The sequence below is a fragment of the Labeo rohita genome, chromosome 16 (genome assembly GCF_022985175.1).
Source record: "Labeo rohita strain BAU-BD-2019 chromosome 16, IGBB_LRoh.1.0, whole genome shotgun sequence".
Classification (NCBI taxonomy): domain Eukaryota; kingdom Metazoa; phylum Chordata; class Actinopteri; order Cypriniformes; family Cyprinidae; genus Labeo; species Labeo rohita.
Window position 1 is genome coordinate 2,787,680 of NC_066884.1, and position 26,766 is coordinate 2,814,445.

The window sequence follows — 26,766 nt, forward strand, 5'->3', positions numbered from 1 at the left end:
GCAGTTTTGTTTTTGTTTTTCTGAGCAAAAAATAAATATCATACATCTCTCCCTAATTTACTGAAGACATCCACTAATAAAAAATCAGTGTAACAATCTTATCAGTTATGTTTACATCAAAAATCAATTTCACCCCAAATACTAATTAGTTGTAATTCTACATTTTTTAAATTTGCCCATTTGTCAGTAAGAATTTTTACTAATTTAAAACACAACAAAAATGTAATATGCTCCCTTATTATTTAATATTTTAATATGTACAAGTCAGAATAAGCATGTTGTTTGAATTTTATAAATAAATACATAAATATTGTGTTACACTGAATGACAATGTAACATTATTTCAAGCTAATTTTGACATTTTATTCTCCAAAAACTTATTTGAAACTATAAAAATAGACACTTTACTTACATTTAATGTGCTTTCTATGGACATAAAATCACTTTTGTAAATTTCTTTTGATGTGGGTATTTTTTTAATTTATTAGCATAAATGTAGTACAACAAATAAAATGTTAGTAATAAAATAATAAAAAAGGAATTTTTTGCATTACAAATGTGTTTAATTGTCATCTAAAATAATGTCAGATGTTTTTTTCACTACCCATAAACATGACACTCTTGATTGCAGTCCAAAAATGCAGTGCAGTATTTATAAAACAAAAAAGTTTATATTTTAATTTTTAGTTCTATGCAATAAAATCCCTGAATTCATAAAATGATTTTAAAAAAACATGTTTTTGTTCTATCTTTTCTGAAACAATTGTTAAAGACACAAAATGCAAAATTTTCAGTGTTACCATAAGCATTTGGACAATTGCAGTAAAACTTAAAGTCAATACATCTAAACTCATATCACTTCTGTTCCCATTAGCACTATCTGCCTGCTGTAATGAGTTATTGGTGTAACCTTTTCTCACAACACCTGTATAAGGAAAACATACCTGCAGGCTATGAACTATGTAAGCGAAGCAACCAAATCCTGAATGGAGCCATATGTTATGACAGGCTTAGAGAGGGTTATATTACTCTGAGACAATAAAAACAGCAGTTCAAGTCTGTCTCAAGGATCAGAGCAGTCCTGCAAAGACAATAAGTGACCTCTAATGGAGTCATGAACCTGACCCTAGACATGTACTGTAGTAACCTAAATTTCTACCAACAGCCTACTAGCTGTTTATTGTTTGAACAATAAACAAATAAAACAAATGTGAAATTAGCCAATGCTGTCATAAATAAAAACAAATTATAGAAATATTCTGTTAGGAAAGTCCTGTTTTTTAAGTAGTAAAACCCACAATGACATGCTTTGTTTTCTGGTACAATATTATACTGCCTCTAACTTCATGGTGTTCGATTCGCGAACGAATCGTTCTGAACCGGTTCTTTTGAATCGTCGAGTTCGCGGTTCGATTCAGCATTGATTCACAAGTTTTACTCAGTCAAAACAAACTTTCTCGCGTTCCCGACAGTCATTTGGACACGAAATAAGCCAACTACATATATGACTCTTAAGTAGTAAAATCCACAAGTATAAGGATACTGGACCAGGTACACAACAACTGTCCACAAACATTGTGAGAATATAAACAAAACATGCTTTCTCGTACAATATTATACTGTTTGTGGACTCAGCAACCCGCTTTAGTGATGCTCGGTTGGCAAACGAATCGTTCTTTTGAACCGGTTCTTTTGACTGAATCGTTTGAATCAGTTCGCGACTCGAGTCAGCACTGATCCACAAGTTACTCAGTTAAAAATTGCCTGACAGTCACTCCGACTATAAGCCAATATCCCAGAGTTCATATCACAAACGCACTTCCCATCACATATAGGCTATATTTATGATCTTTAAGTAGTTATATCCAAAATGATATGACCAGGTCAAAACAGCTGTAAAATACAAAATGACTATAAATTTGACATTTTGGGTTGATATTGACCATCTCAGCAACTAGCTCAATGATGTTCGGTTCGTGAACGAATCGTTCATTGAACTGGTTCTTTTAAGTGAACTAATGAACCATGAACCAATTCTTCTTACTCTCTGAATTTAACTGACACAATGATTGTAGGTGTTTGCTTTTCTACAGATCGTCAGAAAAATAACTATAAAATCAGAGCTCTCTTCCAGGCTGAGATAACAACAATTCCATATGTAATACCGTATTGGAATAATATTGTGGAGAATATACCATGGGAGAAAGTATGGACCTTGCCTCATAAGTATCTGCTTACCAATAAAGTAAAAGAAATGACATTTAAACTGATTCACAAATGTTACCCGACTAAAGTCTTTCTTAGGAAATATAAGCCTGACATTGAAGTGAACTGCAGTTTTTGTCATTCTTCTGAAGAAGACTTCATTCATTTGTTTTGGGAATGTTCCCACACAGAGAAATTCTGGTCTGATTTTTTGGTGTTTATTCAATCTTATTTTGTAAGTGACTTCTCATTTTGTTTTAAAGATGCTTTGTTTGGCTTATTTGAATATTCTGAGGAGAATACAGGAAAATATTACATAATTAATTTATGTTTTCTGTTAGCTAAATTTCACATTCATAAACAAAAGTTTACTGGCTCTAAACCTCTTTTTTCTTTGTTCAAAGTGGATTTGGATATGTATGTGGAAAGTTCTACTAATTTGAAAGCTATGAAAACTGTATCTCTGTATTCATCCTTTGTGTCATCTTAAGATGCAACTGTATTACCCTGTTTTTTTCTTTGTTACCCTGGCAACAAATCTGTGTATTCTTGTTTCTTTTTATTTATTTTGTCTGTATTTGTACTGTTTTGTTGTTTTGAATATCTGTAATGCTTAATTAAAAAAAAAAAAAAAAGAACCATGAACCAATTCATCGAATCCGACTCGGAATCGAGTCAGCACTGATCTACAAGTTACCCACGGTTATTGTTTTTGGACCAACTCAGCAACTACCTTAATGATGTTCGGTTCGTGCATGAATCGTTCTTCTGAACCGATTAGTGAACTGAACCAATTCACCGAATCGAACTGAATCGTTTGAATAAGTTCGCGACTGGAGTCAGCAGCACTTATATACAAATTACTTAATTTAAAAAAAAATGCCTTAGTGACTCCTACTCGAAATAAACCAATATCTAAGAGTATCACAAACGTACTGCCATCACATATAGCCTATGATAATTCAGTATATTTTACTATATATATTTATATACACTACCGTTCAAAAGTTTGGGGTCAGTACATTTTTATTGTTTCTTTTTCTTTTCTTTTTTTTTTTTTTTTTTTTTTTTTTTTTAAGAAATTAATACTTTTATTCACCAAGGAAGTATTAAGTTAATAATTAAAACTTTTACTTTAATAATTTTTTTTTTTTAATAATTAGTACTTTTTAAACTTGTTATTCATGAAAGAATCCTGAAAAAAAAAAAAAAAAAATCACAGGTTCTAAAAAATATTTGGCAGCACAACTGTTGATATTATCCAACATTGATCATTCTAATAATAAATCCGCATATTAGAATGATTTCTGAAGGATCATGTGACACTTAAGACTGGAGTAACAGCTGATAAAAATTCAGCTTTTCATCACAGGAATAAATTCTATTTTAAAGTATGTTAAAATAAAAAACATTATTTTACATTGTAAAAACATTTTGCAATATTACTGTTTTTTTTCTATATTTTTAATCAAATAAATGCAGCCTTGATGAGCATAAGAGACTTCTTTAAAGACTATTACAAGTCTTACTGACCCCAAACTTTTGAACGGTAGTTTATTACTATAGTAAATTCTACAAATATATGACCAGGTCATAACACCACAACAGCTATAGATTTGAGATTTTGTACTTTTTATGGACCATCTCCACAGCTTAATGGTGTTCGGTTCTTGAACGAATCGTTCTTTTGAACCGAATCTTTTTAGTGAATTGTATGAAATAGAGTCGCACAAGTATCGCAGCCTACTAACTACAAACAAGCCAATATCCCAGTGTTCATATTACTTTTGGACTTCCCATCTCCTGGTTGCTGCTAAGGCATTTTGAAATGGTATTTTTCCAGTCATTTTGGTGTTGTTTCTTACAGCCAGCACTGACACCTGCTGTTCACTACTGGTAATAGCAGAAAAACCTATGACCCTTGTCATATTATTTAAAATATTATAACATCTCAAAACAACGTGCTTTCCCAACATAACTTTATTATATCATAAAATAAAACATCAAAGCAGGAAAACTCATCATTCAATGTGACTTTTGACAACAGAGCAAACTGTGAACAAAGACAGAGAGACTCAACGACAGCAGACACAAAGCACCTTTGAGACATTGTGCATAAACACTTACATTAGACTTCAGGACTTCAACTGGAGAGACAAAACAATGTGTAAGGAACATTATGAAACAGACAGCACACTGCATGAACTACACCAGACACACATTCTGTAAACTTCCACCCTTTAAAATAAAATAAAATAAAATAGTAAATTAAACATTTTCCAATTTTATCAATTGCATTTCTAAATATACAATACATAAAAAGTATTGTTTTTGATATACACTATAAAAATAGTAAAATCATTAATCTGATTTATACTACGTTTTTCTTGGTGAGATTGTTTTTCTGGGGTTTTCAGATCACATTTAATCTTCATATTTACTGGGCTACTTATTTTCGCACTTAATATTCAGTTACTTGTAAGGAATTGATTTATACAGTGGTTGCTAGAGTATTTCTAGGCAGTATTATTAAAAATAATCTTCCTTATAGAAAACTATTTTCAATTGATAAAAAGAAAATAGTCATTATTTTACTTTTCTCATTGAGTTATATAAACTTTTTACTTATATAATAATACTTCATTCTCATACTTCCCTGATTTTAACAGTGTTTCTTTTTTAAGTGAAGTGTGTAATTTCTTCTGCACCAAATGGAATTGCAAAAATAATGATGATTCTGTATTTTGTCATTAAAAATTACACACATCACCTTTAATGAACAGACATATCCCATAACTAGCAGTTCCCACATGAATGCCATTCAGTCCAGGCCCAGAGAGGCCACAGTGTCGGTCACGGTCGATGCTTTTAAACAGGTTTGGTGAAATGCGATCACATACATCTGTATGATAAGGCTCATATGAAGCACTGTGGCCCCTGTGGTCTGAACTGCGATAACCTGCTCTCGCTGTTGGCTAGTTACTCTTGGCCATGCTTTTGGTCTTCAGCTCAGCCAGTTTGCTGGTGACAAAGTTCCACTTGAAGGCCGGTGTGTCTTCATTTCCTTCTCCGAGCGTGGCATACTTGGAGAAGCTGTTTCCTCCGCTGCTGTTGCCCGCCTCGCCCTCCTGGCCAACTTGGTTGTCGCCGTCTTCAGCTCTTGCCCCGCTCTCATTGCCCACCTCCTGACTGCCGTCGCCTCCTGCCTCCGTGGCCTCCGCTTGCCTCATCGCAGCTGCTTGGTGCCATTTAGTCGCAAAGTTATCCCAGAATCCAGTGCTGCGCTTGTTGGATCGTGGAGGCTCTTCGGGCTTCACTGCCAGTGGACTGGAAAGACGATAAAGGCAACATGCAATTAAATGTATTTTTTGATCATATAAATATTTTTGCATAAAACATATGTACTACTGTTCAAAAATTTGGGGGTAAAGAAATTAATACTTCTATCTAACAAGGATGCATTAAATGCATTCATTAAAATGAAATCAAAAGTGACAGTAGTGACTTTTATAATTAAAAAAATATTTTATTTTAAATAAATGCTGTTTTATTTGAACTCGCTATTCATTAAATAATCCTGAAAAAATAAATATATCACAGTTAAAAAGAAAAGCAGCACAACTATTTTCAACATTTATAATAATAATTGTTTTTGCAAAAAACATATGCACTACTGTTAAAAAATGTTGGGGTCAGTAATACTTTTTTAAGAAATTAATTCCTTTATTCTGCAAGGATGCATTAAACTGATTAAAAGTGGCAGAAAAGACATTTATAATGTTACAAAAGATTTCTATTTTAAATAAATGGTGATCTTTTAAACTTTATATTCATCAACAAATCTTGAAAAAAATAAATGCATGACCGTTTCTGCAAAAATATGAAGCAGCACACAAGTTTTCAACATTGATTATAATCAGAAATGTTTTTTTGAGCAGAAAATCTGCATATTAAAATGATTTCTGAAAGATCATGTGAGTCATGATGCTAAAAATTCAGCTTTGCATTACGGGAATAAATTACACTTCATAATATATTCACATAGAAAATAGTTATTTTAAATTCTAATAATATTTCACAATATTTACAGTACTTTTTATCAAATAAATGCAGGCTTGATGAGCATAAGAGACTTCTTTTAAAAACATTAAAGAATCCTACAGACCCCAAACCTTTAAACAATCCTTTAAATCTCAAAAATATATGTTTATTATGGTAATGTTTGATCATTATTTGCTCTTAACAGTGTGAAATGGCATTTATATTTTTCCCTGTCTGCTGCAAGCAGTTGTAATATAGAACAATCAGTGACTAAAACATTTGCACAACATGTTTTCCCAGTGGAAAAATTAACTATATGCATCACTCACTGATCTGCTGCCGGCTGATTGTCTGCCTCCAGAAGCTGGTGTTCATCATCCTTGGTGAATAGAGATGAAACACTTTTCCATCCTTTCGCTCCGGCTCCCTGCATCTGAGAAATAAACACGGTGACTCAGACCAACAAACATCATTATGTCTACATGTAGCTGACATGAAATTTCAAGCCGTTTCAACAGTGTTCTGTATTGTGACATACTATAATTCATCCAAAAAAAAAAAAAAAGACTGTATAAAACTGTACGTTAAAACTGAATGTAAGCCATTTTTACAGTTTGCTGTAGTTTGTTTTACTTTCCAAAGTTAACAGAAACTACATTTATTAAATAAAATAATTATTAATAATATCTATTTTCAAGGCTTACTCTCTTGGCCAGCTGTGTCACTGCACTGGGTCCTTCATCAGACTGGATAGGTGTCATATCTTCAGCAGCATCAGTGACCTACACAGACAAATATTAATTGAAAAGAAAGTCATAGTAAGAGGTAAAAAATAAATAGCATTTAAAGTGAGTTTCAGAAGGAGAAACTGCATATAACAATATTTCTACACTGTAAAATTTTCAAAAATATTATTTAACACTTTAACACCACTAAATCTCTTTGTACAAAAAAAAAATTGTTATGTTCAATCAGGTAAAAAAATAACTCTTTTAGGTAACAAGTGGAAGTTTAGCTCTTTTTACAAAGACCAGCTTACATACGCACATAAAATGTGATGAAAATTTATTTACTTGTGGTTTTTGGCGAGACTACACCAAGGTCATGTCAACAGTTTTAAACAAACATGTCAAAACTATACTATTATTAATAATAATAGTATTATTTACTATCATTATGAATTGTACTGTTGTTAAACAAAATGCCGATTTTGCTTTCCGAATATAACTTTAAATAGAACTTTAAGGTTGTGAAAATTACGTTTTGTTGGACCTTTTTGGCTTCCGGTCTCATCTTCCCTCAGCTCGTTTTGCTGTTTGATATTGCAAATTGGTGTGTCTTACCATATTATTTTAATGTATTATCTTAATTATAAGCACACTGGTTTGTAGTGCAAACAGTTTTACGTTTAATGGACGTTGTTATTCTTCTCATATTTTCCCTATAGCGGATAATGAACCGGAAGTCTCACCCAAAGGCTTACTTTAGCGTTGAATAAAAATGCTATTGGGCATTTACACATCACTGTTTTCAACTAAAAATGAAAAATGTAAGTGTCATTTACACGACAACTTTGCTTGGAAATGCAAACCTTTGAGAACGGGTTTCAAAGTTTTTGGAAATGATAACGTTATTCTCTCTGTGTAAAATACAAAAACGCGAATGTGTGAAAATAGCGATATATTGCGCATGCGTATTACGTGTTCAGCAGTGTTGCCAAGTCTGTGGTTTCCCCGCAGAATTGGGCTACTTTAACGCTGTTGCCGTGGGTTAACGTGATATTTATCCCCTGGAATGTGAATTTTACCAGGGGAACAGTTCCAAAAAAACATGTATTTTACCCCCGGAACGCGATTTTTACTGGTAGAGCCCCCTCAAAATTGGACTATTTCTGGGTGGGTTTTGTTGTGAAAACCTGGCAACCCTGGTGTTCAGTCTATAGTGTACAGGCATGCTGAGTGAATGGCTTTCCTTTTTTAGTACATTGTTGTCCTGTAATTATACCCAAAGTTTATCCATCACAGCCTCGTTTTCATCATGCGTCTAACCTGACTTAGTTCTATTGCCTGTCTAAAACCATCAGACTAATCCAAGACTAATCTAAACCTGCCTGGTGCCCAAATTAAGACCAGCAACCCACTTTAAGCTGGTTCAAATGAATAAACATTAAATGAAATTTCAAAAAATAATGGCTTATAATTTAAAATTGTACAAAACATTATATTTGAAAGCAGCTCCAGTCATGCATTCACCATGCATAAACTGAGTCATAACGGAATGGAAAAAAAAAACCATGCACACAGTGTTGATCTTGAATAAGCCGCTGTAATCTGTTGGCATTGCTGTGTTGTAGCAGGCTTTGGAAACTATGCAAGTTCACTGGTAAGCGAGAGGTCATACAGAGAGCCGAGAACTGTGGGGAATCCGCCAACAAGCATAACACACCCTAGTGTATGCTATCCGTTTCGAATCAGTCACTGGAATGCCATCCTATTCCTATCACGCCTGCAGATCCAATTACAGGCCTTTAAAAAGTGGGTCAAGGTTTCCCTTGATCAGATACTTGAAAGAATATTTAACATGTTTTGATGCACCCTGACAGACACTCAGAAATGAATTCATTAGGTTTTTAAAAACACATGCTCTAGCCAATCAACATACTTGAACAGGAACAGAAGAAAAAGTGTCCATTAGTCCCTAGTCCCACCAGTCAAAAAGATGAACTTTAAAGGTTCAAATAAAAATCCTTCTGTTTTTTCAACTGACATGTCACTCAAAGCACTTAAAATGTTTGATTCAAACATTTAGTGACATTATTACTGGGGTGAAGTTAGGAGAAGCTCTTAAATACTGATAGCATGCATGCATATTCATGCAATCACATGCTCAGAGGCCCGAGACTGATATACTAGCCAGGCGGACTAAATTGTATTATGCATATTAAATATAATTATATTACATATGTACTGCTATTTTATCCACCACTGGAAACCATGTCTTTATAGATATCACGATCATCATTTGTCATTGAAAAACACATATTGGTCAGCATAAGTATTTGCAATTGTATACTAGTAGATGATATGTAGGATTTAGTTGTTTTTTCCCCCTCATTTAAATGATTGGAGTACTTACTAGGTTGCTCTCTCATTGCAAACAGTTATTTAAAGAGTTGCCAAATAAACTTTAAAATGTATGTATTCAAATTGCATATAAAATTTGACATGCACAGTTTTTAACTTACCAACTAATAAACTTTTAAGCATGTTTGTCAGTCATACATAAATGAAACAGGTCAGATTTCTGTAGTAAACTAAATGTTTTTAATACACCATTTTTTCAATCGCATACATTTTATGTAACTGCTCATTCCACAACAATTTTAACAATATTCATACTTTTTAAACTACTTTTTTACTTACTTTATTTCACTTGTTTAATTTTTTATTTAAATTTCATTTTAACTTTATTAAATGAAAAGCACTTTTTTACTTAACAAATTTGTGCCGATAAATAAAACCAAATATGCCTTTTTGTTTTAGATATCTTACCCATTTATGTATGACTAACAATGTTTATTATGTTAAAATTCTGTAATTCAAATGTATGGAAATGTTTAGGCCTTTATATTTTTTTGAGTGCATGTTCACGCATATCTGACCATACTGTCCGGTTCTCAGGCTTTTTGTGGATTTACCTCTTCCACCGTTTCTTCCTCCATCTCCGGGTTGAGGGTCTTCATGACCTTACTCTTATAGACTTTCCACAGGGGATTCATGACGAACTCCTTCAAAAGATCCTCAGATGTGTGCAAAAATTCATAAAACAGTCCAAGGTATTTCTACGCCACCATTAATTTAGACCTCAATCTTCAACAATATTCCTGTTCCATCAGTGAGACACATTCAGTTTTCAGTGCAAGATGAAAACGAGCTTCTCCTCATTGTCTTTATGCTGACACTTTGTATGAAAAGGAAATTCGGGCTGCTGGTCGAGTCCTTGAATTCAGTGTGAAGTAGATGAAAGAGGCAGTTTCAGCGGTGAAACACACACACACACTGTGACACGGCTCAGAAGCCCAGCATCGGTTACCTGGAAACAGGTGTTGGTTTCCTACTGAATATTTCAAGCAGCTCTGCTAATAGTTGAGCTTCATTGTTGGCTGCTTTAAGAAGAGCAGGCCGTGTAACATTAACCCTGCAGAATGAACATATTTAGATGCTGTTTCAATAGCCAACAGGGTCAGATCTTTATAGTGACAATGTACTATTTATGATAATATTAATCTAAGTGTTCAGTAATTCTTCTCTGGAAGCATTAAAACGTGCTCAATAAAACTCAAACCTTACAGATGAACTTATTTCACCCTAAATTAAAAAAAAGAAAGAAAGTAACACAAAGAATAAAAGCTTAAGCAGAAACATGACTACATTTAATATTTGTTTGCATTGTGACATTATTTTATGACAATAAAACATGTTCTCCCCAAATTCTCAGCGGTTCTCTTTTATTTTCAGACCCAGATTGTACATTCAAAGCAACAAATTTACTGTACTTTTATCTGAGAAAACCACCAATTTTGTAAATCCATATACAGCAGCAGCAACAACAAAAGATAAGATGAGAATTTTATTTATTTATTCATTTATTGTTGTCTTTTAGAACTTGATAAGCCTATTTACTGTCCCAAATACATGATTATGATTAGTTGCATTATTATATTTTTTATTATATATTTTTTCCTTGCTGTCTGTGACCCATCAGAATAGACCTGCTTATTGTGACATTATTTTAAAGACATTTTACCCGAAATTATCATTACTGTAATGCATCTACATATTTTGCTTATGCTTAATTTTTTTTTTTTTTTTTTTTTTTTTTTGTAATGGCATATTAACCTTTAAAAAAATGTAACTACAAATTTTAAGACATTAGATGAAGAACTTAAAATAAATAAATAAAAATAAAATAAAATAAATAATAATAAAATAATTGGCAACTAACTGATATTAAATATTTTAAGTTGAGTTAAGTACTGAATTATAATATATATAAAAGTATCGAATTACAAATCTAAAATAAAGCTAAATAGAAACATTAAAATATATGTAACCAATGCAAATAACAAAAGCATGCTCATAACAAAATTACAATCTAAAATTAAAATGAAAACTGAAAATATCAAAATTATAGATAATTTAAAATATTAATAAAAAACTAAAACAGTATATAAATACTACTAAAATAGCAACACTGATTCTCAATCCTTTTTAGATGTTTTATTACTGTAATAAAAATTGTTTTATTTTAATCATCATAAATTAAAGGCAGTATAACAAATGTTATCATGATATATAAATATTAAACAATACAAATAAAATACCCAAAATCAATATAAATAAAATAATATAAATAAAATATCAGATATCAAATATCATAAATATCACTGTTTATTGTTTTTTCACTTAATAGCAAAGAGAGAATATGAGCTAAATTATTGTCTTTGTGACATTATTTAAATGCAAAAAATCATTATGGTCCTAAAAATATATATTTCCTCCATCCATGCAATATATATATATGTGTGTGTGTGTGTGTCTTAGCATTTCTATGGTATGATATGTGATGTGGTTTTGTTTTAGTGAGATTAATTTCTTTTAATTTGAAATGATCAAAATACATAATTGGCCACACAGCAGTAGACAAACATTTGAGAAAGTCTTAAATTATATCAGCATAAACAGCAGCGACTGAAATGAGCAGTATTCAATGTTGACTCTCCACCTCTGTGTGTTTTCACTAACCTGCACTTTCATAATTACTATAGAGGCCTGTGCATGTCAGTCATAGAATCCAGCTAATCGAATGATAATGTTTGTTGTGTAATTTCACCTGACACATTAGTTTCCTGTAGCTTGTGTCTTGTTAACCTGATCTGAGGTTGCCAGCGCAATATATGGAGACAGACATTATTAAAAATGCATGAGGTGTCATTTACCTTTGGAACATCTATGGTGCTTGCTGATAACTTTATACTGGAGAATGATTTGGAGCTTTTCAGTTTACTGTTTATAGGTGTACAGCCTTTAAAGTAGTTACATATAACATCAAGACAGACATATATCAAACCATTTCACTGCCATAATGTGACTTAAACACTTTTTTTTTTTAAATGCAAACCAGATTCTTTAAGGTTTGAAATCATTCGGTTGTAACTTTTAATCAGCATGACTTAGAAACACTGTATTTTAAAGAGAGACCCACCTGGATCTCTTTGAGAACATGTGCTCTTGATGTGCTGCATTGAGTTTCACTGGTTTCCATTATTCAGAGGGCTCTGGCAAACCTATTCATGCCTGGGAACCAAATCCTCCTTCTGTCGCAACCAGATCAACCAATCAGAACAGCAGCTCAGAAATGACTACAGGCTACGGTGAACATACAATAATCAAATGATCGGCATGCAATTTTCATTTGCATGTTGTTACAAACCAGCTTGACTACTTTAAAGGAAAAGTTCATTCATAAATGACAAGTTGCAGTCCATGTAAAATACACATGAGTTTGTTTCTTCATAGATTTGGAGAAATGTAGCATTCCATCACTTACTCACCAATGGGTCCTCTGCAGTGAATGGGTGCCATCAGAACGAGACTCCATAAAATAATCCACAAGTAATCCACACCACTCCAGTCCAGCAATTAACATCTTGAGAAGCAAAAAGATGCATTACAAGGTTTTTAACTTCAAACTGTTGCTTCTGGTTTCCGGCAAAAAAAGTTGTGAATCTGAATCAGGAGAGAAATCTGCAAAGACCAAGCACTGTTTACAAGCAAAAACAGTCCAAAAAACAGCTCTAAACAAATATGTTGCTGGATTCCCTAGTAAAAAAGTAGTAGATTTAAAATGCATTTAACTCAGGTCTATTAACATATTTACTATCATATCGCTCAAGATGTAAAAATTACACTTTATTTGGAGTTTCTTAATATTAAGCCTAAAATGTTTTAATTTCAGAATTGATGAGGATTGTGTGATTTTTAAATAATATTGGTCTTTAAATGCGAAATATTAAAAGTGTATATACAGTGTAGGGGAGAGTGGGGAAGAAAGCACCATTTTTTCAGAAAAACATAAATTAAAAAGATAAAGTTGTTGACAGAGATATATGTTTGCTGTGGCCTATAACTCAGAAGTGTGGTCTATTAATAACAGGTGGTATTTTGTAAAAATGTAGAAAGACTTCAGTATAATTTCAGTTTGAACATAAGTTGCACATTGGGTCACACACACTGTAAAAACTAAAAAACAATTTGTTGAGTCAGCTTAAAATAATTTGTTACCCTGCTGCCTTAAAATTTTAAGTTCAGTCAAATATAATAAGTTTAGTCAACTTGAAATGTTAAATTATACTAAGTGACAACTTAGATATTTGAGTTGAATCAACTTTAAATTTTAAGGCAGCTGGGTTACTTACCCATCTGTTAAGTTTAGCAAACACAAATATCGAAGTTGTTACTTAGTACAACTTAACATTTCAAGTTGAATAAACTTATTTTAGTTGACTGAACTTAAAATTTTAAGGCAGCAGGGTAACAAATTATTTTAAGCTGACTCAACAAATTGTTTTTTAGTTTTTACAGTGTACTAAGTAACAACTTTTTTACAACTTTGCTAAACTTAACAGCTGCCTTAAAATTTTAAGTTGATTCAACTCAAATATCTAAGTTGTCACTTAGTATAATTTAACATTTCAAGTTGAATAAACTTTTTTTGAGTTGACTGAACTTAAAATTTTAAAGCAGCCAGATTACAAATTATTTTAAGTTGACTCAACAAATTGTCTTTACAGTGCAGGTGGGTCAAAAGTAACAACAGTACAAGCTAGATTTTTTGTGTTATTCTTTATTATTATTATTATTATTATTATTATTATTATTATTATTATTATTAAATACACATGACTATGATCTTGTTAATATGTAACTGCAAACATATTTTGTCCTTAGTCTTTGCAAAAAATTATTAAATTTTCCTTTTAAATTTAAGTTTCATCAAATGTTTCAAAACCTGAGTGTACAAACTTGAATTTGTTTAAATTGCTTATTTATTTATTCAATTTATTGTCTCAACAGGTGAGGAGGAAGGTGCAACACGACGACGAAATGCAATGAAAAGTCTTTAATGTAATCCACACAGGTAAATCCACAAAAGGAAGCCAGGAACACATGTACTCACTGACAAGACCGGACACAAAGCATAGAACAAAAACAACTTATAAAGGGTGGCTAATGATAGACACACAGGTGCTCGTGATTAACTAATAATGACAATAACAAGGACAGGAACAGGAACAACCACATATGGACACATGAGGGAAAAACCCAATACAAATAGTCCTGGGGTGTGACACTTATTTTTCTAAAACATTTTTAACAGAATGAACAATATGAAAATTAAATTAAATTAGCATAATTTAAATACTCAACATAATTTAACAGTAGGCCTATTCATGATTCCATCCAGTTGTTTGTATGCATAAATTCAAAATGTGCATACAAAATCTGGAATACTGCAAATTCATAGGTGGAGGTGGAAAAGCTAAGGTATGGCTAAAACCTAAATATGACTAAGGTAAATGTGATGTAGCAACAGTCCTGAGACTAATATTTCTGACAGATAGGCTTATGTCCAGAAACGCCCTCTCATGAACATGTGGCTGAATCAGACCTCCGTCTGTCTTTCTGATCCTCACTCTTGGCATATTCTTTTGGTATAATACAACATAAACATTTATAATAAATGATGCAAGACACAGAAAGTCGCCAAATTAGCATGCTGCGGGACAAAAGAAACACTTGTTGTCACTGTAGGGGGACAAAAGTAGCAAGTGTTATTTTCGTCCCGACAGGAACTCCTGACATTTAAATCCGATTTACTTCTATACTGAAAAACTCTGAAAATCCAAACTTCAGGATGTGTTACAGCACTAAATAACATGTAGATTGATCATGTGATACCTGAAACGAGAAACAACACAACTAATCTGAAAAAAATAATTTACTATGTATTATTCGAAAACTGCTTTCTGGACCTAACCGTGGGAAACAATGACGAAATCACATGATATTTCTCAGCTCCATCAAAGATTGCATGCTAAATGTGCTGTCATAGCTTGGAAAGCAAATATAGTCCAGGCTCTGAAAAAATAGCTTTGTTACTTTCGTCCCCGCTCTCCCCTACTTGCAGTAGTTCCACTTAAACTTCAGCACTACTTCCACACAATTAAGGTGCTTAAGTACAAAATTAGTTGTTCCAATATAGCAGAATTTAAAAATAACAGCATACTAAAAGTACAACTGCAGGGTATTTTTACATTTTGCATACATTTTAGTATAGTTATTTTGATCTGAGAGACAACAGGAGATGCACCTATTCACTGAAGAAAGTGTTATTATGGATTATGGACTCATAGTTTAGCCAGAAGCAGTGGTTTAAAGGTAAAACTTTTGAATGATGGGTTTGTTTCTTACAAACAAGCAGCTTTTTGCTTTGCAAGATGTTAACTGATGGACTGGAGTGGTGTGGATTACTTGTGATTTACTGTTATGTTTTTATCAACTGTTTGGACTCTCATTTGGACGGCACCCATTCACTGCAGAGGACCCATTGGTGAGCAAGTGATATCCCATCTGCATCTCAGATGTCCTGAGGGTGAGAACATTTTTAGCAAATTCTCATTTTTGGCACAGCTATGCCTTTAAATGAATCAGTCACAAAAACATGACAATTCTGTCATCATTCAAATTACGTGTGGGTTGATTATTGTATTATTGTATAGTTGTCAAAAATCCTCTAACATACAGCGAAGTCATTTTGTAAATTTCCCAACTGGGGGGTGTGGAAACTAATGCCATTGCCCTACAGTTTACAGGTGGGGCCCCTAGAAACGAAGTTTACAAAAACATCACACTGACAGGATTGGGCATGACTTATAAGCAGAAACAACATGTTTAAAGCTCCATGTATCAAAAGAATTACATCTGACAGTCCTGACAACATATTATGCCTGTTTATGTCAAATGCTAAAACTTTTCAATCAGTTACGGGTTCACCAAGGAGCTAAAGACAGCGCCATGACTAAGAAAGGCCAACAATGGGGTTTTTGTATCAAAGAATGTTTTGTAAAGTGAAAATTACAACTATTTGGCTTTAAATCTAAGCTATTGGCAAATGTTTGCACACTTAAATGTGCACTTAGTAACACCCGCAATGACTCAACTGTTTATTTGACTTGATTTATTTGACCTTTATTTAAACAAGCAGCTCAGAACATTTTACAACGACACCCTGTATAAGAATGCTGTGGAAACTTTTCAACTTGAGAAATTAACATTCAAGAATAAAACAATGCTTTAATCCATACCATACATGTATACATTTGTTATGATAGACTGCAGAAATATGTTGCAGGTCTGTTGTTTAAGCGTACAGAGAGAAAAAGAAGCAATGCTAAATGCAAATGATTCAAATGCAATGTTTAATTACAATTTCTGTTTTGCACTTTTTTTGTGTAATTGTGATACAGTGTTGGGTTGCCAAATGAAGCAAAGTGTAGTGGATCTTTCAGCAGAATCGTTCAAAATAGAAGCTTGAAAAGAGCAAAATACCAAGATAAAACAACTATTGTTTCACAGGATTCACACAAGCAAATAAAAAGAAGTAAAATACAAATTGTTTTCTGGCTAACAATTACATTTTTTAAAAGTTTAATCCTATCCGGAACAAACATCATTGCAATATATTATTTTACAATGCATTTATTTTGATATTCATTGAATTTCGTGACTGAACTTTCACTGAAGAATTTCAATGCACTGCTTGGCCAGTTTTCAAATTATGTAAAGTTATTTATATTTTCTTACCTTTCTGGATACAATAACAGTGCTGCTCGCATTCCATCTGAAGTAAAAAGAAACTGAAATCAATGACAGGGTCTGATTAGAAAAAAAATCAAACAGCAGTAGTCAATAGATTAGAATTATATCCCACAGATAAACCATGTTTATTTTATAACACATGTGCACACCTAAGCCAAATAATACACTGTAAAAAATGACCATGAATTTAACGATAAAAGACTGTAAAAATGCTACAGTACAATCCTGTTAAATGCTTAACGGTAATTTCCCCTACTATATACGGTGAAAAACTTTACGGTGAAAAACATTGGATTTTATGGTATTATACCGTTTTTTGAAGTTGATTTTTGGTTGCAATAACTATGTTTCTTCTTAGTTTTTCTTATCAGTTTTGTACATTAGAGTTGTATGTTACATCTAATGTTGTTAAACGAATGTTTATTGCATTATTTCAGTTTCATGTGTGATGGTGTTTACTGTTTGCGTGAATGACACTGTGCATCTTCTATATATATATATATATATATATATATATATATGTTAGTATTTAAAAGCTGCTTGTGATGGGCTTTGGTTCATCATGTGACTTTCTCATCACCACCTGCTTTTGGTGGTTATCAGTGTATTACAAAGGTACAAAACAGATTTCAGTACTTCAATATGCTGGCTAACATTACATCAGTTAATGAAATTATGGTATTTAAATGTACATTTAAGTTAAAACCGTAAAATGTTGCTACCGTATTTTTTACTGTAAAAAAATATTGTTTCGAAAAATAATCTTTTCTAATTAGACTAATTGCTGTGTGTGTCTAGATGATTATGATTATTATTGCTTTTTTTTTTTTTTACACAATTCTAATTCCACAAATTAGCCAAAACCTCATCAGCTCATTATACTACACATAATTATGATTACATAATTTCCTTCTTATGTGTTTGGGATTGTTTCTCAAGCTATTTCCCAAGGTTGACTTTTACTTAAAATTACTTAAACTTTTGTATCTGTTTTACAAACAGAGGCAAATACATTTTTGGAAATGATTTATGTAAATTTTTATGTCTTGCTATCATTTACACCAACATTTTGTTTATTTCAATTATCAGAGCTTTATGTGATCAAGGTAAATATGACTTGTGTACAAAAATATTTAATTGTGCATTATTTCTAATCAAGCTGTAATTTAACTGTTACAAAAACTGTGAAAATACTAACCTGTTTTTGCAAGTCAGGCACTAGCTGTAACACTGAAGTTGAGATATAGGCAACATTTGAGTGATGGCATTAAAAGATAAAGGACAGTGTGTCACTCAATTAGTTCATTTTGTCTGTGTCAAATGTATATAAATGTATCAATAACAGAAACATAAATTTTAATACAGGTTTATAGTTGCAGTCTTACAGGAGGGCTGGAGTTGGATTAACGCCTGGGCGGTTTATAGGGTGAGGCTTCTTTTATCAGAAAGACACCCAAAACAGACAACTCATTCACCTCAGACACTCAGGAAAACTTTTGGGAAGCACTGTTCATTAGAGGTACTTTTCGCTTTTAAATAGAAACAGGCAGATTTGAGACATTTTGTGTGCAACGATGAAGAAGATAATACTGTTATTTAAACTATTGCTATTTCTTGCTCAGCTCGTGAAAATGGAGACTTTGTCTGCAGCAAACACGCAGTTCTCTCTCAGCCTCTTTAAGAAGATCAGCGGAGGAAATGCATCAGGAAATGTGTTCTACTCTCCGGTCAGCATCTCCTCGGCTCTGGCCATGGTGTCGCTCGGAGCAAAAGGAAACACAGCGACACAGATGTTTAAGGTGATCTTACGCTCATACTTTTTTTTTTCATTGTCAGCTGATTTTGTGAGATTGATTTTTTCCTTAAATCAGCAGAACAGAAGTGGAATTTCAAAAATTCAAATATGCTTTTGTTTCAATTCTGCATGCATTCAAATTAAATTCAAATTCCGGATTCGGAATTTAAAAGGAATTCTCAGTTCCATTTGGAATGCTGCCACATTCCTGCTCTGAGACATGATTTTTTTTTTTCTGAAATATTGAGCGTTGTGCTTGTACAGACAAGACCATTGTGGTCTCACATTGTAGTTTCACTAAAAAGAAAGGACATTTAGATTTAGGGTTGGGTTGTTTGGGTTTCAGATATGACTAAACACTCAACCAGTGCTATTTTTAAACTGTTTCACAACACATACTGACGTTGTCAGAATAGCAAGGTTGCTTTAAATAATTCTACTACAACAATGCTGTGTAGGTCCTGGGTTTTACCAACCTTCCCAAACCTGCTGATGCCGCCACTTCAGGATCTCAGCAACAAGCCCCAAAACCCCAGAAGCCCCAGGTGCCCTCTGGCCAGGGTCAACAAGAATCACAGATGACGCAACAAACTCCCAAACCTGCTGATGCCGCCACTTCAGGATCTCAGCAACAAGCCCCAAAACCCCAGAAGCCCCAGGTGCCCTCTGGCCAGGGTCAACAAGAACCACAGATGACGCAACAAACTCAGAATTTTGAGATACCTGCCCAACTCAAGGTTTAGTATTAGAGTGTTTACATGAAAAATCAACCTTATGACTTTATGACTGCAATGTATTTGCCGTAGTGGTGCATGTAGTCTTAAATTTGATATTGTTGATAAAAACAGAAAGGTCCTGCCCAGCCAGTCTCTGGACAAAAAACTGAGGACCAAATTCATTCCAGCTTCAACAAGTTTATGAGTGAGCTGAAGAAACCAGGAGCCCCGTATGTGTTGACTCTTGCCAACCGCCTCTATGGAGAGCAATCCTACCAGTTTGTTGAGGTAAGACTCACTGGAGATTGTGGAAATGTTCTCAACTCTAATTTCATTTGCACCTCAACTGATATGCTGTATTACAGAAATTCCTCACTGACGCAAAAAAATACTATGAAGCTGGACTGGAGGAGGTGGATTTCAAGACGAAATCAGAGGCTGCACGTGTCAACATCAACAAATGGGTGGAGAAAAACACACAAGGTGAAAACCACAATGAACTTCATCTCAATTCTATGTTCAGCAAAAATGGCAATGCTTTTGAGTTGTTTAGAAAACATTGAACTAGTCCAACCCAATGCTCAAAGAGACAAATGTCCATTTGTATTTCAGAGAAGATCAAGGACTTGCTTCCAAAAGGATCCATTGATGCGTTGACGAGACTGGTCTTGGTGAACGCCATCTACTTCAAGGGGAACTGGGAGAAGAAGTTCCCAAAAGACGCCACTAAAGATGGGCAGTTCAGACTAAACCAGGTGCAAATTCATGAAAATACAGTATTTGAAGTTGTTTGTGCAGTAATAAGCATGAAATATGAGAAGTTTCAATGTGTTTTTATTGATGCTTGGCAGAATCAAACCAAACCAGTGAAGATGATGAATCAGAAGGCGCAGTTTCCTATTGCCTTAATCCCAGAGATGAACAGTCAGGTTCTGGAGCTGCCGTATGTCGGGAAGAATCTCAGTATGTTGATCATCCTTCCTGAACAGATTGAAGATGGAACCACTGGCCTTCAGAAGGTGAGAAGCACAGATTATGCTAGTATGCTCTCTTAAAAATAATCACTTGCAGTGACGTAATAGAATAACCATCTTGGGCTCCCCTTTTAGTGAACAACAGTGTGTCGAACATTTTAGTTCCATAATTATTCTATGAACCATCAATTGCCAATAAAGATGTTTCATACCATTTTTATGTCTTATCCAGCTTGAAAAGGCACTGACCTTCGAGAAGCTCAAAGAGTGGACCAAACCCAGCATCATGCGTCAACAAGAAGTTCAAGTATCTCTGCCGAAATTCAAGATGGAGCAAACTTATGACATGAAGAGTCTTCTGATTAGCATGGGAATGGAGGATGTTTTCGATGGGCAGAAGGTGAATCTTTCAGGCATGTCGCCCAACAATGACCTGTTGCTGTCAAAGGTGATTCATAAAGCCTTTATTGAAGTAAACGAGGAAGGAACCGAAGCGGCTGCGGCCACTGGCGCCGTCGTCGCCGTACGCTCATTCCCACAGATGTTTATTGCAGACCATCCGTTCCTTTTCTTCATCCGTCATAATCCCTCCAACAGCATTCTGTTTTATGGACGCTTCTGTTCTCCTTGAAGATGATTGTAATGGAGTGATAATTCTAGTTGCATATGTTCCTCTGAAAAATAAAGTCTTAATAAATGAATTAAATTGTCTGTATGCATTTATTCAACAGCACTGACTCTTAAAAACAAAACAGGCTACAAATAAAACATGAAATATTACAATTATTAGACAATATGAATGTTACATAATATATTTATATCACATATGAACAAGGCGTTTCATTGAGTATTTCACCGTTACACCTGCTTTCAACCGCCATAAGCTATATTATTGGGTTTTACGTACATTCAGAATGACTAATTATTAGTAATGCAGTTCAGGTTTGTTTCGTATTTATGATAAACAAGTAAGAGCAAAGAACAACTATTTAAGTTCAATGGTGATCCAACTTGACAAACACCTTAATGAATAACAGAAACATTATTTTTAATTATTACAGGGGAATTTTAAAACTGATCCTACAGGAAGGCTGGACTTGGTTTAAAGTATAGTCATTCTAGGGTGAGGCATCTTGTATTAAACTGACACCCATAACTGTTGATTCATTCATCTCAGATACACTCAGGACAAATCATCATTTCCTGCGGAGGTAATGCTTTTCCTTACCTTTGTTTAAAGTAAAAGTACCTAACAAGAAGATTTGTACACTCTCAAATCTGCTGTTATTCTGATATTTTGTGTGCAGCGATGAAGACAATACTGTTATTTAAACTACTGCTATTACTTGCTCAGCTTGTTAAAATGGACCGTTTGGCTGCTGCAAACACACAGTTCTCTCTTAACCTGTTCAAGAAGATCAGTGAAGGAAATACATCAAAAAATGTGTTCTACTCTCCGATCAGCATCTCCTCGGCTCTGGCCATGGTGTCGCTTGGAGCAAAAGGAAACACAGCAACGCAGATGTTTAAGGTGAATTAACAGTTGTGCGCTTTTTATGGCCAGTTGTTTACAATAATATATATATAAATAACACATCTGTGTAGGTTTTGGGCTTTACCAGTCCTTCCAAACCCTATGCCGAGATTCCAGCTCCTCATTATTCAGTGGACCAAATTCATTCCAGCTTTAACAAGCTCATGAGTGAACTCAACAAACCTGGAGTCCCGTATCTGTTGAGTCTTGCCAACCGCCTCTACGGAGACCAATCCTACCAGTTTGTTGAGGTAAGACACAAACTAAAAAATTTAAGGTTTGGGAAATGATCTAAACTCTAATCTGTCATTCCGTGTCAGATTAACCAAACTCCCTCCACTAAAATGTTTGATTTTGGGGTCATTATTTTTTTGTACTGTTCTCTGGGGTCCCCTTATAATATTACCAATATATTTACATCAAAAACATCATAATTTAGAAGTAACTGGCTATTTTATGTCCTGTTTTTAACCCCCCTCATCAATATGCTCTGTTGGAATAGGTGTGGCAGATTGTAGACTCGGAAATATATGCACACTGCTATGATTGGCTAATAGTTGTGTACAGGTGCATCTCAGTAAATTAGAATGTTGTGGAAAAGTTCATTTATTTCAGTAACTCAAATCAAATTGTGAAACTCATGTATTAAATAAATTCAATGCACACAGATGTAAGTAGTTTAAGTCTTTGGTTCTTTTAATTGTGATGATTTTGTCTGACATTCAACAAAAAAACCCACCATCTCAACAAATTAGAATATGGTGACATGCCAATCAGCTAATAAACTCAAAACACCCGAAAAGGTTTCCTGAGCCTTCAAAATGGTCTCAGTTTGGTTCACTAGGCTACACAATCATGGGGAAGACTGCTGATCTGACAGTTGTCCAGAAGACAATCACTGACACCCTTCACAAGGAGGGTAAGCTACAAACATTCATTGCCAAAGAAGCTGGCTGTTCACAGAGTGCTGCATCCAAGCATGTTAACAGAAAGTTGAGTGGAAGGAAAAAGTGTGGAAGAAAAAGATGCACAGAGAGAACTGCAGCCTTGAGAGGCTTGTCAAGCAAAATCGATTCAAGAATTTGGGTGAACTTCACAAGGAATGGACTGAGGCTGGGGTCAAGGCATCAAGAGCCCCCACACACAGACGTGTCAAGGAATTTGGCTACAGTTGTCGTATTCCTCTTGTTAAGCCACTCCTGAACCACATACAACGTCAGAGGCGTCTTACCTGGGCTAAGGAGAAGAAGAAATGGACTGTTGCCTAGTAAAGTCCTCTTTTCAGATGAGAGCAAGTTTTGTATTTTATTTGGAAACCAAGGTCCTAGAGTCTGGAGGAAGGGTGGAGAAGCTCATAGCCCAAGTTGCTTGAAGTCCAGTGTTAAGTTTCCACAGTCTGTGATGATTTGGGGTGCAATGTCATCTGCTGGTGTTGGTCCACTGTGTTTTTTGAAAACTAAAGTCACTGCACCCGTTTACCAAGAAATGTTAGAGCACTTCATGCTTCCTTCTGCTGACCAGCTTTTTAAAGATGCTGATTTCATTTACCAGCAAGATTTGGCACCTGCCCACACTGCCAAAAGCACCAAAAGTTGGTTAAATGATCATGGTGTTGGTCTGCTTGACTGGCCAGCAAACTCACCAGACCTGAATCCCATAGAGAATCTACGGGGTATTGTCAAGAGGAAAATGAGAAACAAGAGACCAAAAAATGCAGATGAGCTGAAGGCCACTGTCAAAGAAACCTGGGCTTCCATACCACCTCAGCAGTGCCACAGACTGAGCACCTCCATGCCACATTGAATTGAGGCAGTAATTAAAGCAAAAGGAGCCCCTACCAAGTATTGAGTACATATACAGGCCAACAATTCACTAAAAATGTTTTTTTTTATTGGTCTTACGAAGTATTCTAATTTGTTGAGATAGTGAATTGGTGGATTTTTGTTAAATGTGAGCCAAAATAATCACAATTAAAAGAACCAAAGACTTAACTACTTCAGTCTGTGTGTATTGAATTTATTTAATACACAAGTTTCACAATTTGAGTTGAATTACTGAAATTAACTTTTCCACAACATTCTAATTTATTGAGATGCACCTATATGTTCGACAGCCTACATTCCTCAGAGATGGACGCTGCTGTGATTTAGGTAAAAAACGCATTAAATACTCATATCAAATGATCTGTAATAACAGACAAAGCAATAGTGACCACATAATAAAAACAGTTACTCGCACTTATATGTTGCGACATTACTGTTGGATCCAGTACAGCATTGTTTTTCAGTTTCAATCTTTCTGAAAACCCGCATTGAATTGTGCCTTGTTTATAAATGAAAGTTTATGACCCCCTATAATATTTTTATTTGAAGACAAAAAGCATAAATAGCACTGAAAGCCACAATATTAAATGTCATGGATTCATATTTACTGAGTAATACACTATTTTGTAGAGGGAGTAAAAGTCCAAATTTTCAGCTGAGATTTGAAACCAAATTACAAGGGTATAAATGACTCAGTGAAGATTGCAGCATCGTGCTATTTTTACAGAAAGATTGGTAGGTTTATTTGTAAAATCTGTTGACTTCAGCAATCCTTGTTGCGTTATATGTCAATAGTGACAGCTCAAAAATGGAAAAAGGCACTTTTGTTTTGAGCGGCATGCCTGTAACTCAAGAACTATTAAAGATATCATAATATGTTTTTAGTTTTGGTTCTTAACACATTTTTCTTTGGGTATCCAAAGAGAATATGGCTTCAAATCTTAGGTGAAAATTGTGTATAAAAGTGCATTACTCAATAAATATACTTCCAAGGCATTTAATATTTTGGCATTAACCTTCATTTATGTATTTCTTTCACCCGGAAAAAAAAATCAAGATCAAATATTTAAGCTAAAGACCTTTGGTTGAGTTTATATGGAATGACCCTAATTTAATTTGCTCCTCAACTGATGTTATGTTACAGAAATTCCTTAGTGATGCAAAAAGATACTATGAAGCCAAACTGCAAAAGGTGGACTTCAAAACGAAAACAGAGGCTGCACGTGTTGACATCAACAAATGGGTGGAAGAAAAAACACAAGGTGAAAACAGACACTCTTACAAATAAAAGTTATGTAATGTTTTTGCAGCACAATGTTTGGCTTTAAACCGTTCTTGAATTAAGCTGTTGAAGTTTTTAAATAAAATATCAAACCAATGCTCAAAGTGAACTCAATGTACAACTGTATTTTAGGAAAGATCAAGGACTTGCTCTCACAGGGATCCCTCGACGGGATGACGAGACTGGTCTTGGTGAACGCCATATACTTCAAGGCGAATTGGGAGAAGAAATTCCCAAAAGAAGCCACCACAGATGGACAGTTTAAGATAAGCAAAGTAAGATTTCATGTTCTTGTTGACTTCCTTTCGAAATACAAGTATTCATTTGCTCGTGCGGTAACAATTATGAAATACGAGGCATTGTGATGTGTTTTCATTGATACCTGGCAGACTCAAACTAAACCAGTGAAGATGATGAATCAGAAGGCGCAGTTTCCTCTGGCCTTAATCCCAGAGATGAACAGTCAGGTTCTGGAGCTGCCGTATGTCGGGAAGAATCTCAGTATGTTGATCATCCTTCCTAATGAGATTCAAGATGAAACCACTGGCCTTCAGAATGTAAGATAGCAAAGATTATATTCTTAAAAATGTGGTTTTCACAGTTTTGCCATAAAAGAACCATTGTTCCAGTAAGGAACCTTGACTTTTAGGAGTGTATATGAAGCACTGTTTCAAAAGTATTCATACCATTTTCATGTCTCATCTAGCTTGAAAAGGCACTGACCTACGGGAAGCTCATGGAGTGGACCAAACCCAGTAAGATGCGTAAACAAGAAGTTCAAGTGTCTCTGCCCAGGTTCAAGATGGAGCAAACCTATGACATGAAGAATCTTCTGATCAGCATGGGAATGGAGGATGTTTTCGATGGGCGGAAGGTGAATCTTTCAGGCATGTCACCCAACAATGACCTGGTGCTGTCGAAGGTGATTCATAAAGCCTTTGTTGAAGTAAATGAGGAAGGAACCGAAGCAGCTGCAGCCACCGGCGCCATCGTCGCCACACGTTCATTTGCACCAGTGTTTATTGCAGACCATCCGTTCCTTTTCTTCATCCGTCATAATCCCTCCAACAGCATTCTGTTTTATGGACGCTTCTGTTCTCCTTGAAGATGCATGATAAAGTTATAAATCTAGTCGCACATGTATTCTAAATACATTGTATTTAGAATAATGCATTAGCTAAAACTGGTGTTCAAATGTGGGAAAAGCCTTTCATACTGGAGAAATAAATGTTCATGAATAAAAATGCTTTAATCCATATATTGAATTTAGTGTCGTTAATGCTATTAATGCTCATGCTTATATACAGAAACTTGTGTTGGAGGTTATGTTGTTATGTTGGCATTGAATGAAAACAGTACACATATACAGTACACACTTCTGCTATATTTATATTTATGTTACATAATATAAGGTTACATTTATATTACATAATATAATTATATCACACATGAAAAA

At 34.3% G+C, this 26,766-nt stretch overlaps 3 protein-coding genes across 3 annotated transcripts; 2 read left to right on the forward strand and 1 right to left on the reverse strand.

Annotated features, from left to right (window-relative positions):
• Positions 1-4,170: 4,170 nt before the first annotated feature.
• On the reverse strand, positions 4,171-10,283 carry LOC127178808 (uncharacterized protein C1orf232). Its single transcript, XM_051131936.1, has 4 exons — positions 9,944-10,283; positions 6,951-7,028; positions 6,576-6,679; positions 4,171-5,532 (listed from the first exon to the last, which is right to left on the reverse strand). Exons 1-4 carry the CDS (start codon positions 10,022-10,024, stop codon positions 5,181-5,183), a joined length of 615 nt encoding a protein of 204 aa, XP_050987893.1. The 5' UTR covers positions 10,025-10,283; the 3' UTR covers positions 4,171-5,180.
• Positions 10,284-18,636: 8,353 nt separating this feature from the next.
• Positions 18,637-21,338, forward strand: LOC127178052 (leukocyte elastase inhibitor-like). Its single transcript, XM_051130680.1, has 8 exons — positions 18,637-18,705; positions 18,809-18,985; positions 19,440-19,718; positions 19,830-19,985; positions 20,063-20,180; positions 20,310-20,452; positions 20,549-20,716; positions 20,904-21,338. Exons 2-8 carry the CDS (start codon positions 18,818-18,820, stop codon positions 21,300-21,302), a joined length of 1,431 nt encoding a protein of 476 aa, XP_050986637.1. The 5' UTR covers positions 18,637-18,705; positions 18,809-18,817; the 3' UTR covers positions 21,303-21,338.
• A 521-nt stretch (positions 21,339-21,859) lies between these two features.
• Positions 21,860-26,516, forward strand: LOC127178061 (leukocyte elastase inhibitor-like). Its single transcript, XM_051130692.1, has 7 exons — positions 21,860-21,882; positions 21,979-22,202; positions 22,277-22,456; positions 25,173-25,290; positions 25,443-25,585; positions 25,700-25,867; positions 26,017-26,516. The coding sequence occupies exons 2-7, from the start codon at positions 21,981-21,983 to the stop codon at positions 26,413-26,415; spliced, it is 1,230 nt and encodes a 409-aa protein (XP_050986649.1). The 5' UTR covers positions 21,860-21,882; positions 21,979-21,980; the 3' UTR covers positions 26,416-26,516.
• The last annotated feature ends 250 nt before the right edge of the window (positions 26,517-26,766 follow it).

Coding starts and splice junctions, on each gene's coding strand:
- LOC127178808 (XM_051131936.1), bottom strand. CDS start 10,024: ATGAATCCCCTGTGGAAAGTCTATAAGAGTAAGGTCATGAAGACCCTC. Junction 6,680..6,950: donor TGACACAGCTGGCCAAGAGA/GTAAGCCTTGAA, acceptor TTTATTTCTCAG/ATGCAGGGAGCCGGAGCGAA. Junction 5,533..6,575: donor AATCAGCCGGCAGCAGATCA/GTGAGTGATGCA, acceptor TCGTCTTTCCAG/TCCACTGGCAGTGAAGCCCG.
- LOC127178061 (XM_051130692.1), top strand. CDS start 21,981: ATGAAGACAATACTGTTATTTAAACTACTGCTATTACTTGCTCAGCTT. Junction 22,203..22,276: donor CAGCAACGCAGATGTTTAAG/GTGAATTAACAG, acceptor ACATCTGTGTAG/GTTTTGGGCTTTACCAGTCC. Junction 25,586..25,699: donor GACAGTTTAAGATAAGCAAA/GTAAGATTTCAT, acceptor GATACCTGGCAG/ACTCAAACTAAACCAGTGAA.
- LOC127178052 (XM_051130680.1), top strand. CDS start 18,818: ATGGAGACTTTGTCTGCAGCAAACACGCAGTTCTCTCTCAGCCTCTTT. Junction 18,986..19,439: donor CAGCGACACAGATGTTTAAG/GTGATCTTACGC, acceptor AATGCTGTGTAG/GTCCTGGGTTTTACCAACCT. Junction 20,717..20,903: donor GAACCACTGGCCTTCAGAAG/GTGAGAAGCACA, acceptor TGTCTTATCCAG/CTTGAAAAGGCACTGACCTT.